Raw genomic sequence first — 17,673 nt, 5'->3', positions numbered from 1 at the left:
AGACCTGTACCTAGTGCCTTAGCGTGCCGGACTGGCGAGGAGTCGCGTTAGTTTCAGATAATTATTTAAGTTGTCCTCCTGCTGGGCTGCAATATTTTTGGACGCTAGATTGTAGAGTTGGAATAAATAAAATTATTGACCAAAGACCCTGGACGCGTGTCCCATCTCCGTGTGTCGTCGGCGGGAGGGTGGGATCGGCGCCCTTCGCAGGGATATTCAGCTGGGGGGTGGGGGGAGACGCGCAGGATGGCCTCGACGCTGCCCGGGGCACAGCAGTCCACTCGGTGGGCAGCCCGCACCAACGCACAGCGGTACCCTCAGTGTCTACCAGCACCTGACGAAACAGGGGAGGCAAGCCCATGGTTACTGTAAAAACCGCTTTATCCACCAGATTGTGTTTCAGTCCCTGTGGTACTGCAGGTGGTCACCAACGTACACTCAGCTGCTGCTCTGTTAGGTACAGGAGGTACTTCGCTAAAGTGCCCACTGGGTGTACGTCGCTCACTGGGGAAGGGGGATAGGATGACTCCGTAAAGGAATAAAAACATATCACACACGATTCTGGCCATTGGAAAGTTCCAGTTGGAGTTGGAAGCTTATGTTACAGAACAGATCCTCGCAGCTAGATTTCGCGGTCGCGCGGACGCACGGTGTTCGGTGGGGAGGCCTTCAGACGCTCGTGAATCTTCCGCCTCAGGCCGGTACTGTGGTGGGACTGTCCGTGGGTCGCAAGCTGGCCAAAGGCCTCGCGCCGGTGTGCGCCGGGCACCCCTGGAGCTTCAGGAACCGCCGGCGCGCCGTCATTTGCCAAACATGCCCTTGTACATCGACCGCTCCTTCTGGTGATACCGGCTCAGGTGCTGCTCCGCCTGCTGGATGAACCGCTTCACGTTCGCATCTGCGGCGAGAGAAAAGGGCGAACCATCATCCTCCAGCCGGGCAGGTCCGCGGCCTCACGGTCCGATCCTGACCCCTCTCCCCCTCCTCTGTCTGAACCCCTCGCTCTCTCTTCCTCCTCTGTCTGTATCACTCCCTGCCCGTCTGAATCTCTCCCTCTCCCTCCTGTGTCTGAATCTGTCTCTCTCTCTCCCCCCTGTCTGAATCTGTCTCTCTCTCCCTCCTGTCTGAATCTCTCTCTCCCTCCTGTGTCTGAATCTATCTCTCTCTCCCCCAATCTGAATCTCTCTCTCCCCCGTCTGAATCTCTCTCTCTCCCCCCCATCTGAATCTCTCTCTCTCCCCCATCTGAATCTCTCTCCCCCCCATCTGAATCTCTCTCTCTCCCATCTGAATCTCTCTCTCTCTCCCCCCCATCTGAATCTCTCTCTTCCCCCCGTCTGAATCTGTCTCTCTCTCTCCCCCCCATCTGAATCTCTCTCTCTCCCCCCCGTCTGAATCTCTCTCTCTCCCCCCATCTGAATCTCTCTCCCCATCTGAATCTCTCTCTCCCCCCCGTCTGAATCTCTCTCTCTCTCTCCCCTCCATCTGAATCTCTCTCTCTCTCCCCCCATCTGAATCTCTCTCCCCCCCGTCTGAATCTGTCTCTCTCTCTCCCCCCCATCTGAATCTCTCTCTCTCCCCCCCGTCTGAATCTCTCTCTCTCCCCCCCATCTGAATCTCTCTCTCTCTCCCCATCTGAATCTCTCTCTCCCCCGTCTGAATCTCTCTCTCTCTCCCCTCCAACTGAATCTCTCTCTCTCTCTCCCCCCATCTGAATCTCTCTCTCTCCCCCCCATCTGAATCTCTCTCCCCCCGTCTGAATCTCTCTCTCCCCCGTCTGAATCTCTCTCTCCCCCCCGTCTGAATCTCTCTCTCTCCCCCCATCTGAATCTCTCTCTCTCCCCCCCGTCTGAATCTCTCTCTCTCTCCCCCCATCTGAATCTCTCTCTCTCCCCCCCATCTGAATCTCTCTCCCCCCGTCTGAATCTCTCTCTCCCCCCCGTCTGAATCTCTCTCTCTCCCCCCCATCTGAATCTCTCTCTCTCCCCATCTGAATCTCTCTCTCCCCCCCGTCTGAATCTCTCTCTCTCTCTCCCCCCGTCTGAATCTCTCTCTCTCTCCCCTCCATCTGAATCTCTCTCTCTCCCCCCATCTGAATCTCTCTCTCTCCCCCCATCTGAATCTCTCTCCCCCTCATCTGAATCTCTCTCTCTCCCCCCCATCTGAATCTCTCTCTCTCCCCATCTGAATCTCTCTCTCCTCCCGTCTGAATCTCTCTCTCCCCCCCATCTGAATCTCTCTCTCTCCCCCCCATCTGAATCTCTCTCTCTCCCCCCCATCTGAATCTCTCTCTCTCCCCCCCATCTGAATCTCTCTCTCTCCCCCCGTCTGAATCTCTCTCTCTCTCCCCGTCTGAATCTCTCTCCCCCCCATCTGAATCTCCCTCTCTCCCCCCGTCTGAATCTCTCTCTCTCTCCCCCCGTCTGAATCTCCCTCTCTCCCCCCATCTGAATCTGTCTCTCCCCCCATCTGAATCTCTCTCTCTCCCCCCATCTGAATCTCTCTCTCTCTCCCCCTGTCTGAATCTCCCTCTCCCCCTGTCTGAATCTCCCTCTCTCCCCCTGTCTGAATCTCCCTCTCTCCCCCTGTCTGAATCTCCCTCTCTCCCCCTGTCTGAATCTCCCTCTCTCCCCCTGTCTGAATCTCTCTCTCTCCCCCCATCTGAATCTCTCTCTCCTCCCTCTGACACTCTATCTCTCTCTCTCCCCCCCATCTGAATCTCTCTCTCTCCCTCCTCTGTCTGAATCTGTCTCTCTCTCCCCCCATCTGAATCTCTCTCTCTCCCTCCTCTGTCTGAATCTGTCTCTCTCTCTCCCCCCTCCATCTGAATCTCTCTCTCCTCCCTCTGACACTCTATCTCTCTCTCTCTCTGTCTAAATCAATCAATCTCTCCCTGTCTGAATCTCTCCCTCTCCCCCACTGTCTGAATCTCCGTTCTGGGACCCCTACTCATTGTGGTTTTCATAAATGACCTGGATGAGAAAGTAGAAGGGTAGGTTAGTAAGTCTGCAGGATGACACAAAAGTTGGGGGTGTTTATGGATAGGCTGGAGGGTTGTCAGAGGTCACAGCGGGACATTGATAGGATGCAGAACTGGGCTGAGAAGTGGCAGATGGAGTTCAACCCAGATAAGTGTGAAGTGGTTCATTTTAGTAGGTCCAATTTGAAGACAATTTAATATTAATGGTAAGACTCTTGGCAATGTGGAGGATCAGCTAGATCTTGGGATCCTTGGCCATAGGACACTCAAAGCTGCTGCACAGGTTGACAGTGTTGTTAAGAAGGCCTATGGTGTGTTGGCCTTCATAAACCATGGGATTGAGTTCCAAGAGCCATAAAGTAATGTTACAGCTGTATAGGACCTTAGACCCCACTTGAAATACTGTGCTCAGTTCTGGTCACCTCACTGCAGGGAAGATGTGGATACTATAGAGAGAGTGCAGAGGAGATTTACAAGGATGTCGCCTGGATTGAAGGACGTAACTCATGAGAATAGGTTGAGTGAACTCGGCCTTTTCTCCTTGGAGCGACGGAGGGTGAGAGGTGAGCAGATAGAGGTGTATAAAATGATAAGAGGCATTGATTGTGTGGATAGCCAGAGGCTTTTCCCCAGGGCTGAAATTGCTAACACAAGGGAGCATAGTTTTAACGTGCTTAGGAGTAGGTACAGAGGGAATGTCAGTGGTAAGCTTTTCACACAGAGTGGTGGGTGTGTGGAATGCACTGCCAGTGACTGTGGTGGAGGCGGATACAATAGGGTTTTTTAAGAGACTCTTAGATAGGTATATGGAGCTTAGAAGAATAGAGGGCTATGCGGTAGGGAAATTCTAGGCAGTTTCTAGAGTAGGTTACATGGTCGACACAACCTTGTGGGCCGAAGGGCCTGTAATGTGCTGTAATTTCTATGTTTCTGTGTTTCATCGGAGAAGCTCCAGAGGAGGTTCGTGAGAATGACCCCGGGGATGAAAGGGTGAAATGCATGATCAACATTTGATGGCTCTGGGCCTGTACTTGCTGGAGTTTAGAAGGTTCGGGGCGGGGGAATCGCATGTTCCCTGTAGTGGGGGAGGACACAGCGTCAGAACGCAAGCATCGATTCTTTAGAACAGAGACGAAGAGAAATTTAAAGAGTCTTACCATTAATACTATATTCTACCATCACATTTGACCTACCAAAATGAACCACCTCACACTTATCTGTGTTGAACTCCATCTGCCACTTCTCAGCCCAGTTTTGCAACCTATCAATGTCCCGCTGTAACCTCTGACAGCCCCCCACACTATCCACAACACCTCCAACCTTTGTGTTATCTGCAAACCCATCCCTCCACTTCCTCAGCCAGGTCATTTATAAAAATCACGAAGAGAAGGGGTCCCAGAACAGATCCGTGAGGCACACCACTGGTCAGACGCGATGGGACTGGCCGGCTTACCGTTGGGGCAGATCTTGGCGGCCTTGTTGAGGTGGCGCAGGGCTTGCTCGTAGTCGCCAATGTGGTAGAGGGCCACCCCTGCCCGGTACAGGGCCTTGCTGTTGTCCCCCTGACGCTCCAGCACCTTCAGGCAGTAATCCCTCACGCGCTCGTAGTTCACCTTCTCTGACAGGAGGAGGCAGGCTGTTGGGTTGGGGGAGGAAAGCAAGAAGAGGTGGTAATCAAACTGCGTCACCCCTGAACCGCTAGACGCCCCCACCCGAGTGAGGAGCACGCGATTATTGTTTCGTTCTTCTGCTCTGTTCACTGCAACAGCCTGGGTTTCCCAGTGGACACCCATTCCCACATGGTAGTCCAAGGCCTCCCATACCCCCACAGGCCTCTCTCAGGTTGATTTCACTAACTTTGGGTAATTTCTCACTCCTCCCCCTTCTCTTTTCCTCACCTGCCCATCACCTCCCTCTGATGCCCCCTCTCCTTCCCTCTCTCCCATGGCCCACTCTCCTCTCCTATCAGATTCCTTCTTCTTCAGCCTGTTACCTCTTCCACCAATCACCGCCCAGCTTCTGACTTCACCCCCCCCAGCTCTCACCTACCCGAGGGCAACAAGAGGGGAAACTTCTTCACTCAGAGGGTGGCGAGAGTGCGGAGCGAGCTGCCCCAGCGCAAGTGGTGGACCTGAGCTCGATTTCAACGTTGGAGAGAAGTTTGGATAGGTGCGTGGATATGGAGGGCAGGCCGATGGGAGTCGGCAGGTTAAATGGTTCAGCACGGAGGAGATGGGCTGAAGGGCTGTGCTTTTCTGTGACTCTATGGCCTGCCGGTTGGTAGTCGTCCTCCTCCTCCTCCTCCTCCTCCAACCACCTTAATCTGGCTGCTGCCCCCTTCCACTTCAATCCCGATGGAGGGTCTCATCAAAACGTCAACTCCTTATTCCCCTCCACGGATGCTGACAGACCTGCTGAGTGCCTCCAGCATTTTGTCTGCACCGCTTGTCCCGTGGCCGGATTCGACGCAAGGCCCACCCACGCCGGGGAAACAGGCCCTTCGGCCCATTGGGTCATGGCTGGCCCACTGACCGCGATCCTGTTTCTATCTGCCACCTTCCAGCCAACCACCCTCCTTACCCCCTCACTCAAACAGGTGGGGGGGGGGTGGATTATCAGTAACCAATAAACCCACTGACCCCAGGCGTCACTGGGATGTGGAGGGAGCTGGCGCACCCATGGGAGACCCGGGAAATCAGTCCATGTTTACGTGTATTCATTATAACAGAGTTCATTATGAATTGTACAATGAATTTTTATAATAGAATTCAGAAATTCTATTGTATTTCTTTATCCCCTGTAAGTGTAAAAGAAAATTCATCTCAAAGCGTTGTATGGTCACATATACATACCCTGCTTTGATTTTAAAACCCATACGGTCACAGGGAGAACGTGCAAACTCCAAGCGCGTGCGGGCGTGCGCAGACGTGTTGCCAGCAGCACCGGTGCACCGACTCTCAGGGAGAACGTAGACGTTGGCGAGGACAAGATACCAGAGGCACGAAGCAACGGCAAAGGCTCGGATGGCCGTCTATATCATGAAGGAACTCTGATAAACGTCTCTATTTCCTGAGGGGACTGAGGTCCTTTAACATCTGCCGGACGATGCTGAGGATGTTCTACGAGTCTGTGGTGGCCAGTGCGACCATCTTTGCTGTTGTGTGCTGGGGCAGCAGGCTGAGGGTAGCAGACACCAACAGAATCAACAAACTCATTCGTAAGGCCAGTGATGTTGTGTGGATGGAACTGGACTCTCTGACGGTGGTGTCTGAAAAGAGGATGCTGTCCAAGTTGCATGCCATCTTGGACAATGTCTCCCATCCACTACATAATGTACTGGTTGGGCACAGGAGTACATTCAGCCAGAGACTCATTCCACCAAGATGCAGCACAGAGCATCATAGGAAGTCATTCCTGCCTGTGGCCATCAAACTTTACAAATCCTCCCCTGGAGGGTCAGACACCCTGAGCCAATAGGCTGGTCGTGGACTTATTTCATAATTTACATATTACTATTTAACTATATATGGTTCTATTACTATTTATTATTTATGGTGCAACTGTAATGAAAACCAATTTCCCCCGGGATCAATAAAGTATGACTACGAATATGACTATGAAGTGATACCCACGAAGCAATTTCTGAATGGACACTGAACCCATGAACAGTACCTCGCTACTTTTTTTAAAAAGTTTCTGTTCTTTTAACTGAACTTTTTTTATATATATATATGGCCGCTCGTTCCACACTTGCGCCCCCTAGTGTTCCCCTTAAACATTTCACCTTTCACCCTTAACCCACGACCTCTAGATCTCATCTCACCTCACCTTAGTGGAAAAAGCCTGCTTGCATTTATCCTATCTATATAACCCTCACAATTCTATCAAATCTCCTCTGCTCCGGGGAATAAAGTCCTAACCTATTCAGTCTTTCCCTGTAGCTCAGTTCCTCACAACCCGGCAACAACCTTGCAAATTTTCTCTGTACTCTTTACCCGTAGGTAGGTGACCAGACCTGCACACAATACTCCAAATTAGGCCTCACCAATGTCTTATTCCCCAGGACTGAAATGGCTAGCACGAGAGGGCACAGTTTTAAGGTGCTGGGGAGCAGGTACAGAGGAGATGTCAGGGGTAAGTTTTTCACGCAGAGAGTGGTGAGTGCGTGGAATGGGCTGCCGGCGACGGTGGTGGAGGCGGATACGATAGGGTCTTTTAAGAGACTCCTGGATAGGTACATGGAGCTTAGAAAAATCGAGGGCTATGGGTAAGCCTGGGTAATTTCTAAGGTAGGGACATGTTTGGCACAGCTTTGCTTTTCAATGCTTCTGTCTTGTACAACTTCAACAAATTGACATCATGGGGTAATCTTGTGATTATAAAGTGGATTTCATGTCCAGAGGGAACTCACAGAAGCATGCTCAAACACCAACGTTCCGAAGGAGATGGGGGAAAGGATTCATTTATGAGACGGCCATTAAGCGCTGCTGGGAGATCGTCGGCTTGGTGTAGGAGGTCCTTTGGTTCTGTCAGAAACCTGTTGGTCCCCCGGCGCTGCCAGCACGTTCCAGGCTGCAGGAGGGCGCACTGAAGCTCGGTGTGGCCACGGCAGGGAAGGACCGCAGTCTGAGGTCCCGCGAGCGCCGGCGATCAGAAGTCCTGGTCAACAAGCATCTCGCGCATTTGGCAATGGCGCTTTGCACACAGACGAGTTAACAGCACAAGTTTCAGATCCAATAACACGAGGAATGTAAATAAAAGAGAACAGTACAGGCCATTCGGCCCGCAATATTGTGCTGACTTTTTAACCTACTCTAGGATCAATCTGACCCACCCCCTGTGTAGCCCTCCACTTTTCTATCATCCATGCCCTAAATCTAGGATCCCGTTAAATATCTGTAATGCATCTCCCTCTGCCAGGAGAGGCACCCACCACTCTGGGTAGAATACGTATCTCCAACATTTCCCCACCCCACTACTGTCACTTTAAAATTATGCCCCTGGTATTAGCCATTTCTGCCCTTGGAGAAAGACACTGGCTACATTTCTAATTGGACAGCTCTATCAAGTCACCTCTCATCCTCCTTCACTCCAGAGAGAGAAGCCCTAACTCACTCCACCTGTCCCCATAAGACGTGCTCCCTAATCCGGGCTTCCACGTCCTTCCTATAACGAGGCGACCAGAACGGAACGCAGTGCTCCAAGTAAATCGCTGCCTTTGTAGTTCTTGCAGATTATTTGAATCAATAAACCCCTTCCTTCGAAATAAAAAATACACTCTAGGAGCGTCGTAACCAGGCGCGGTGAAGAGTGGTGCATGGAGATTCTGGGAGGGAGGTTGCGAGTTTGGAGCAGGGGCTGTTGAAATCGTCGGCTGCTGACACGATCGAGGCCGGGCAGGGTAGGAGGGTTGGGAAGGGTGTGGGGGGGGTGGGTTCACAGAACCTCGCAGGGGCGTAAGGGGGCAGGCGGGGTAGGAAGGCCTGAGATCGTGCAGAGATCGCTCAGCAGGATGGGGGAGGGAAGTAACTGGTGAACGAGGCAGGACAGATTAAGAAATGGGGCTGCAGACTTTGTGGGGGGGGGGGGTGAGTCCAGGGAGCGTAGGGCCTGGTATAGTGCAAGTTGGACCCAATAGAGGAGGGTACACACCTTGCAGCACAGTCCCGCCTCTCCTAACCCTCCCCACCTTGATAGGTACAGGAGTGGCTTTCTGCTGCTGTAGCCTGTCCACTTAAATGGTTCGACGCGTCGTGCGTTCAGAGATGCTCTTCCGCACAGCGCTGTCGTAACGTGTGGTCATCTGAGTTCCCGTCAGCTTGAACCAGTCTGGCCGTGCCCCTCTGACCTCTCTCATTGACAAGGCGATTTCGCCCACAGGGCAGCCGCTCACTGGATGTTTTTGTTTTGTTTTTCGCACCGTTCTCTGTAAACTCTAGACAGGGCTGTGTGTAAAAATCCCAGTCTTGCACTTAGGTCACATCTCTTCCCCATTCTGATGTTTGCTCTGAACAACAGCTGAACCTCTTGACCGTGCCAGCATGCTTTAATGCAACGAGTTACTGCCGCGTGATCGGCTGATTTGCATTAGCGTGCGGGTGTACCTCATAAGCCAGCGGGTGCAGGAGCAGATCAGGCCATTCAGCCCATCGGGTCAGCACCAGCAGAGGCTGGAGGGAAGGGTTGGTTGGGGGGGGGGGGTGCCAGCTTACCGGCCAGGTTGTTGTAGCAGTCACACTCGACGCTGTGCAGCAGCTCGGTCTCCTCGGCCGTGAGCTTGCCCTTCTCGGCCCCAAAGGCCTGCGCCGGGGAGGGCTCCTGGGGATCCAGCCCTCTCAGGTGCATGAGGGCCCAGTGGTACCTGCTGATGGCCTCCCGAACCCTCTTCTGCTTGTAGTGCTGGTTGCCCTCGGCCTTGTAGCGGACGGCCTGCTGCAGCCGGGCTTGGAATTCGCCCTCCGGCTCGCCCTGGGGCGGGAGGAACAGCAGAGACAGGTGAGGGGCACTCCCGGGCGAACCCTGACCCAACCCCACCTACACGATCGTTAGACCCCAGGACGTAGGATCACAATTCGGCCACTCGGCCCATCGAGTCTGCTCCGCCATTTCCATTTCCCTCTCAGCCCCAATCTCCTGCCTTCTCCCTGCATCCCTTCATGCCCTGACCAACCAGGAATCTGTCAACCTCTGCCTTAAATATACATACAGACTTGGCCTCCACAGCCGCCACAGATTCAACCACTCACTGGCTAAAGAAATTCCTCCTCATCTCCGTTCTAAAAGGACACCCCTCTATTCTGAGGCTGTGTCCTCTGGTCTTAGACTCCCCCACCATAGGAAACATCCTCTCCATGTCCATTCTATCGAGGCTTTTCACAGTTTAATAGTTTTTAGTGAGAACCCCCCCCCCCCGCACCACCACCTCATTCGACTGAATTCCAGCGAGTTCAGGCCCAAAGCCTTCAAACGACAAGCCTTTGAATCCCGGACTCATTTTCGTGAATTTCCTCTGAACCCCCTCCAGTACCAGCACATCCTTTCTCGGATAAGGGGCCTGAAACTGCTCACAAATACTCTCAAGTGCCTTACAAAGCCTCAGCATTACCTCCAATCCCTCCTGCACGCAGTCTCATCGTCACAATGCACAGCACGGGGCCCCATTCAGACAAGAACTGACCCCAGTACCCAGCTCTCTATCCGGGTGCATCGCAGCTCGGTGTAGTTCAAGCCCCTGGGGCTGAACCTCACCCGGTCCAACCACGTAGACCTCACGGCGAAGGAAGCTCACCGCTCCCTCGGGAGGCTAGCGAAATTCGGCATGTCCCTGTCGACCCGCACCAACGCCCATCGACGCACCGGAGAAAGCACTGCGGCTTAGGACGGAGGGTTGTCGGCGCGGCTGAGCGCACCACGAGCCAGCCTCCCCTCCGCGGACTCTGTCTACACCTCTCCCCGCTGCCTCGCCCACCCTGGGCGATCTCTCCTCTCCCCCCACCCCAATCGGGGAGAAGTTGCAAAAGCCTGAAAGCGCCCACCCCTAGCTCAAAGAAGATTCCAGCCCTCTGCTGCCAGTCTCTTGAACAAAGCTTTTGTGCAATTAGACCGTTGCCCTCACAGTCTACCTCGTTATGATCTTGCACCTCAGCGTTTATCTGCTCTGCACCTTCTCTGTAGCTGTTTCAGAAATCAGAATCAGGTTCATTATCACCAGCACGTGTCGTGACATTTGTTAACTTAGAGGCAGCAGTTCAATGCAATGCATAATATAGAAGAGAGAAAAAAAATCAGTAAATCAATTACAGTATATGTGTATTGAATAGATTAAAAATTGTGCAAAAACAGAAACAATATATATTAAGAAATTGAGGTCGTGTTCAATTATAGACCGGTTAGCCTGACATAGGTGATGGGGAAACTGCTGGAGTCAGTTATCAAGGATGTGATAACAGCACATTTGGAAAGCGGCGAAATGATCGGACAAAGTCAGCATGGACTTGTGAAAGGAAAATCATGTCTGACGAATCTCATAGAATTTTTTGAGGATGTAACTAGTAGAGTGGATAGGGGAGAACCAGTGGATGTGGTGTATTTGGATTTTCAAAAGGCTTTTGACAAGGTCCCACACAGGAGATTAGTGTGCAAACTTAAAGCACACGGTTTTGGGGGTGAGGTATTGATGTGGGTGGAGAATTGGTTGGCAGACAGGAAGCAACGAGTGGGAATAAACGGGACCTTTTCAGAATGGCAGGCGGTGACTAGTGGGGTACCGCAAGGCTCAGTGCTGGGACCCCAGTTGTTTACAATATATATTAATGACTTAGACAAGGGAATTAAATGCAGCATCGCCAAGTTTGCAGATGACACGAAGCTGGGCAGCAGTGTTAGCTGTGAGGAGGATGCAGGGTTACTTGGATAGATTAGGTGAGTGGGCAAATTCATGGCAGATGCAATTTAATGTGGATAAATGTGAGGTTATCCACTTTGGTGGCAAGAACAGGAAAACAGATTATTATCTGAATGGTGGCCGATTAGGAAAAGGGGAGGTGCAACGAGACCTGGGTGTCATTATACACCAGTCATTGAAAGTGGGCATGCAGGTACAGCAGGCGGTGAAAAAGGCGAATGGTATGCTGGCATTCATAGCAAGAGGATTCGAGTACAGGAGCAGGGAGGTTCTACTGTAGTTGTACAAGGCCTTGGTGAGACCACACCTGGAGTATTGTGTGCAGTTTTGGTCCCCTAATCTGAGGAAAGACATTCGTGCCATAGAGGGAGTACAAAGAAGGTTCACCAGATTGATTCCTGGGATGGCAGGACTTTCATATGATGAAAGACTGGATCGGCTAGGCTTATACTCTCTGGAATTTAGAAGATTGAGGGGGGATCTTATTGAAACGTATAAAATTCTAAAGGGATTGGACAGGCTAGATGTAGGAAGATTGTTCCCGATGTTGGGGAAGTCCAGAACGAGGGGCCACAGTTTGAGGATAAAGGGGAAGCCTTTTAGGACTGAGATGAGGAAAAACTTCTTCACACAGAGAGTGGTGAATCTGTGGCATTCTCTGCCACAGGAAACAGTTGAGGCCAGTTCATTGGCTATATTTAAGAGGGAGTTAGATAGGGCCCTTGTGGCTAAAGGGATCAAGGGGTATGGAGAAAAGACAGGTATAGGGTTCTGAGTTGGATGATCAGCCATGATCATACTGAATGGCGGTGCAGGCTCGAAGGGCCGAATGGCCTACTCCTGCACCTATTTTCTATGTTTCTAAGGGTTCAATGTCCATTTAGGAATCGGATGGCAGAGGGGAAGAAGCTGGTCCTGAATCGCTGAGTGTGTGCCTTCAGGCTCCTGTACCTCCTCCCTGATGGTAACAGTGAGAAAAGGACATGTCCTGGGTGCTGGAGGTCCTTAATAATGGTTGCTGCCTTTCTGAGACACCACTCCTTGAAGATGTCCTGGGTACTTTGTAGGCTAGTACCCAGGATGGAGCCGACTAGATTTACAACTTTCTGCAGCTTCTTTCGGTTCTGTGTAGTAGCCCCTCCATACCAGACAGTGATGCAGCCTGTCAGAATGCTCCCCACGGGACATCTATATCTGTTTCCCTTTACTCTGCATTGTTACTGTTTTACCTTGTCCTACCTCAACGCACCGTGTAATGATCTGATCTGTATGAACGGTTCATAAGACACGCGATTCACAGCATCTTGGTAAATAATCATTGTCATCACCATGAACTGTGTCGTGCGACATCATCATTGTGTCCTGTGTCGCATGACATCATCGGTATGCGCCACGTCACATGACGTGGGCGTTCGTGGTCTTTGACCATGTTTGTTCTCGGCAAATTTCTCTGCAGAAGTGGTTTGCCATTGTGTACTTCTGGGCAGTGACTTCACAAGACGGGTGACCCCCCAGCTACCATCAATACTCTTCAGAGATTGTCTGCCTGGCGTAACCAGGGCCTGTGATCTGCACCAACCATCCACCGCCTGCCCCCATGGGTTCACTTGACCCTGATCGGGAGCTAAGCAGGTGTCACACCTTGTCCAAGGGTGACCTGCAGGTTGGCGGAGGGAAGCCGCCCGTTACACCTCCTTGGGTAGAGACGTCACCCAGAATCTCAGTACTTATGACGATGATAAACCAATTCCAATACCCTGTCAGCTCTTCACCCAGCTTGTGATTACAATCGCAGTGACTCTTTCAGGGGGAGGGGAACCCGGGAAGCAAGCCATTCAGCCCACTAGGTCCAAACTGTCTGACAGACAGCCAGCACTTGAATCTGAGTGCTCAGGAACAGAGTAGTGGACTCTGCCAGTATATCACCAGCACATCCCTCCCCGCCATCAGTCACATCCTCAAGGAGGCAGCATCTGTTACCAAAGACCCCCACCATCCGGGCCGGGCCATCTCCTCACAGCTCCCGTCGGGCACGAGGTACAGAGGCCTGACGTCCCACACCACCAGGTTCAGGAACAGCACTATAGCGTAGTGGTCAGCACGACGGTTTACAGTACCGGCGGCCCGGGTTCGATTCCCGCCGCTGCCTGCGAGGAGTTTGTACGTTGTCCCCGCAACGGTGGTTGGGAAGGTGTTGGACTGAGGGCGAGGTTTCGAGGTACTTGGTGACTAACGATGAAATAAGTCAAAGTCAGCATGGTTTCTGTAAAGGGAAATCTTGCCTGACGAATCGGTTAGTGCCCTTCGAGGAAGTGACGATCAGGGTGGACAAAGGAGAGGCAGTGAATGTCACTTCCTTGGATTTTCAGAAGGCGTTTGATAAGGTGCCACACATGAGGCTGCTTAACAAGATAAAACCTGTGGTATTACAGGGAAAGATACTGGTTTGGTAGCAGAATGCAGGAGGCAGCGAGTGGGAATAAAAGGGACCTTTTCTGGTTGGCTGCCAGTGACTAGTGGTGTTCCTCAGGGATCAGTATTGGGACCACTGCTTTTCACATTGTTTGTTAATGATTTAGATAGTGGAATTGATGGCTTTGTGGCAAAGTTTGCAGTTGATACGGAGATAGGTGGACGGGTAGGTAGTGTTCAGGAAAGAACGCAACTGCAGCAGGACTTAAGACAAATTGGAAGAACGGGAAAAAAGTGGCCCATGATGGAATACAGTGTTGGGATATGTACAATAATGCATTTTGGTAAAAGGAACAATAGTGCAGACTATTATCTAAATAGGGAGAAGTACAAACATCAGAGGTGCAAAGAGACTTAGGAGTCCTTGTGCAAGAATCCCAGAAGGTTAATTCACAGGTTGAGTCTGTGGTGAAGAAGGCAAATGCAATATTGGCATTTATTTCAAGGGGAGTAGAATATAAAAGCAAGGAGGTAATGCTGAACCTTTATAAGACACTAGTCAGGCCGCAATTGTCAACAGTTTTGGGCCCCATATCTCAGAAAGGATGTGTTGTCATTGGAGAGAGTCCGGAGGAGGTTCACGAGGATGATTCTGGGAATGAAGGGGTTAAAATACTAGGAGCATTTGGCAGCTTTGGGCCTGTACTCACTGGAATTTAGAAGAATGCGGTGGGGATCTCATTGAAACCTACCGAATGTTGAAAGGACGAGATAGGGCGGATGTGGAGATGTTTCCTAAGTGGAGAGGGCACAGCTTCAAAATTGAGGGATCACCCTTCAGAACAGAGGTAATCTTTTTAGGCAGAGAAAGGAGGAATCTTTTTAGCCAGAGAACGCTCTGCCACAGACTGCGGTGGAGGCCAAGTCCGTGGGTATATTTAAGGCGAAAGTTGATCATTTCCTGATCGGTCGGGGAATCAAAGGGATGTGGAGGCAGGCATACGGGGTTGAGTGGGATCCGGGATCGGCCATGATGGAATGGCAGAGCAGACTCGATGGGCTGAATGGCCTAATTCTGCTCCTACGTCTTATGGTCTTATGGTGCAGGTTTCTTCCTACAGTTCAAAGACGTACCGGTTGGTGTTAATTGATCATTGTAAATTGTCTTGTGATTAGGCTAGAGTTAAATCGGGGGTTGCTGGGCAACGCGGCTCGAGGGACAGGAGGGCCTACTCCGCGCTGTGTCTTAATAAATGATAAATAAACTACTATATCCCTTCAACCATTCAGTTCTTAAACTGGCACAACCCTAATCAGTACCTCAGAATAGCAACAGGACAAACATGGAAATAACTGCTGAGCCCCGACGCAGACTGGGAGACCGCTTTGCTGAACACCTACGCTCTGCCCGCCAGAGAAAGCAGGATATCCCAGTGGCCACACATTTTAATTCCACATCCCATTCCCATTCTGACATGTCTATCCACGGCCTCCTCTACTGTCAAGATGAAGCCACACTCAGGTTGGAGGAACAACACCTTATATTCCGTCTGGGTAGCCTCCAACCTGATGGCATGAACATCGACTTCTCTAACTTCCGCTAATGCCCCACCTCCCCCTCGTACCCCATCCGTTATTTATTTATATACACACATTCTTTCTCTCTCTCTGCTTTTTCTCCCTCTGTCCCTCTGACTATACCCCTTGCCCATCCTCTGGGGTTCCCCCCGCCCTTGTCTTTCTCCCTGGGCCTCCTGTCCTATGATCCTCTCATATCCCTTTTGCCAATCACCTGTCCAGCTCTTGGCTCCATCCCTCCCCCTCCTGTCTTCTCCTATCATTTTGGATCTCCCCGTCCCCCTCCCACTTTCAAATCTCTTACTAGCTCTTCCTTCAGTTAGTCCTGACGAAGGGTCTCGGCCCGAAACGTCGACTGTACCTCTTCCTAGAGATGCTGCCTGGCCTGCTGCGTTCACCAGCAACTTTGAAGTGTGTTGCTTGAATTTCCAGCATCTGCAGAATTCCTGTTGTTTATGGAAATAACTGTGTTTTTTTAATTGCATTCTTCCCTGTGAAAATTGCATCTTACTTATGCTTACGGTTTCCTTGAGCATGTTGTGTAACTGTGGTACAGCTGCATGGAGCATCACGCCTAGGGGGTACCTGTACACGCGGCAACGAACCGTACTTTGACCCATTTGGCCTTCTGTGCCGAGGGGGTTCGAGTCTAGACACTTTATAAATTATGCCGGTCCGGGATCGCCCAATAATTCGCCGGCAGAGCCGCCCACGGCCCCAGCTGCAGACCCCCGCCTGAGAACGTTCCTTCAGTGGTGCCAAACTCTTCACGTAAGCATTAACAATATCCAAAGACAGGCGGGTAGGGTCGTAAAGAGAGCTTTTGGCCCACTGGCCTTCATAAGTCAAAGTGCTGAGTACAGGAGATGGGATGTTATGTTGAAGCTGGACAAGACGTTGGTGGGGCCTAATTCGGCGTATTGTGAGCAGTTTTGGTTAGAGCCTTCAGCATTTTGGGCATCGAGGGAGAGAGGAAGAGGAGAGCCATCCGCAGTACCACCGATGCGGCAGAGAGGGCCTCAGGATGGCTGTGGCTCAAAAGAGGGGAGCCGTGGAGTCATAAGTAGCTAGCCATCTGGACACAAGCTGGGGTCTGATCAGCCCCGGCTTGGTCACCTGGAGGAGGTTGTATGATGTTGAAAGACCCGAAACACCCGATGATTCCAGCAACATCACTGAAGATGAGTCCAGAAGCAACAGTAGATGTATGCACACAGGTCACCTACCTACAGGGAAGATGTAAATAAGGTTCAAAGTGCAGCCAAGATTTACGAGCATGTTGCCAGGTCTGGAGGACTTGAGTCGTAAGGAAAGATTGAACAGGTTAGGATTTTATTCCTTGGAATGTAGAAGATTGAGAGGAGATTTGATAGAGGTATATATAGGGTAAATACAAGCAGGCTTTTATCCACTGAGGTTGGGTGGGACTACAACCAGAGGACATGTGTTCAGGGTGAAAGGGGAGAAGTTTAACGAGAACATGAAGGAAAGTTCTTCACTCAGAGGGTGGGAACGAGGTGCAAGCAAGCTCGATTTCAATGGCTAAGAGAAGTCTGGGTAGGTACGTGGATGGTAGGGGAGTGGTCCCAGTGCAGGTCGATGGGAGCAGGCAGTTTAACCGGACTTAGCACGGACTAGACGGGCTGAAGGGCCTGTTTCTGTGCTGCACCTCTCTACGACTCTGCTCGCACCCGTGAACATGCGAAGTGGGAGCAGCCTCCATTCTTGGGAACGGTCCAGCACACGCAGGCATTGCCCGGGGCGGGCCGGACACACCCGGGATCGGCCGCACCCAGCCCGTCTCGCCCGTCCGGCCATTCCGCCCGTCCTCCCCCGGGGCCCCGCTCCCGCGCCCACTGCCCTCACCTGCGTTGCCATGGCTCTCGGCAGCTTCCGCCACGCAACCTCGACCCGGAAGCGCAAACGTTCCGCGGCCGCTGAAGCCGAGCCGGAGGGTCCCACCCCTCCCCCGTCACGTGATACGGGGAGGGCAGTGCTTGGGGGCGCGGATACTAAGGAGCGGAGCAAAGTTTGTCTCGCCTTCTTTTCCTACAGATCAAACGTTACACAGTGTATTGAGGTGGTACAAAGTAAAACAGTAACAAGGCAGAATAAACTGCAACAGCTACAGGGGAAAGTGCAGAGCAGGAAATGATAAAGTACAAGATTTTAAAGATATAGACTATCTTAAGCGTTCAACATTCTGATAACAACGGAGTAGAAGTTGTCCTTGACTTCTGTATCTTCTTCCTGACGGCGAGGGAGAAGTTCATAGTCATAGTCATACTTTATTGATCCCG

At 51.6% G+C, this 17,673-nt stretch overlaps 1 protein-coding gene across 2 annotated transcripts; it reads right to left on the bottom strand.

Moving 5' to 3' along the window:
• Positions 1-363: 363 nt before the first annotated feature.
• On the bottom strand, positions 364-17,268 carry LOC134339534 (tetratricopeptide repeat protein 9C-like). Of its 2 annotated transcripts, none has more exons than XM_063036142.1 (5): positions 17,240-17,268; positions 10,602-10,653; positions 9,192-9,447; positions 4,433-4,615; positions 364-898 (listed from the first exon to the last, which is right to left on the bottom strand). In XM_063036142.1, the coding sequence occupies exons 3-5, from the start codon at positions 9,322-9,324 to the stop codon at positions 801-803; spliced, it is 414 nt and encodes a 137-aa protein (XP_062892212.1). In that variant the 5' UTR covers positions 9,325-9,447; positions 10,602-10,653; positions 17,240-17,268; the 3' UTR covers positions 364-800. The 2 variants fall into 2 exon arrangements, with proteins under 2 accessions (XP_062892212.1, XP_062892211.1); XM_063036141.1 differs by lacking the exon at positions 17,240-17,268 and adding an exon at positions 15,735-15,823.
• Positions 17,269-17,673: the final 405 nt, after the last annotated feature.

This window comes from Mobula hypostoma, chromosome 30, assembly GCF_963921235.1.
Source record: "Mobula hypostoma chromosome 30, sMobHyp1.1, whole genome shotgun sequence".
Lineage (NCBI taxonomy): Eukaryota > Metazoa > Chordata > Chondrichthyes > Myliobatiformes > Myliobatidae > Mobula > Mobula hypostoma.
Note: the sequence above shows the minus strand (reverse complement) of the source record. Positions and strands in the feature narration are given on the sequence as shown.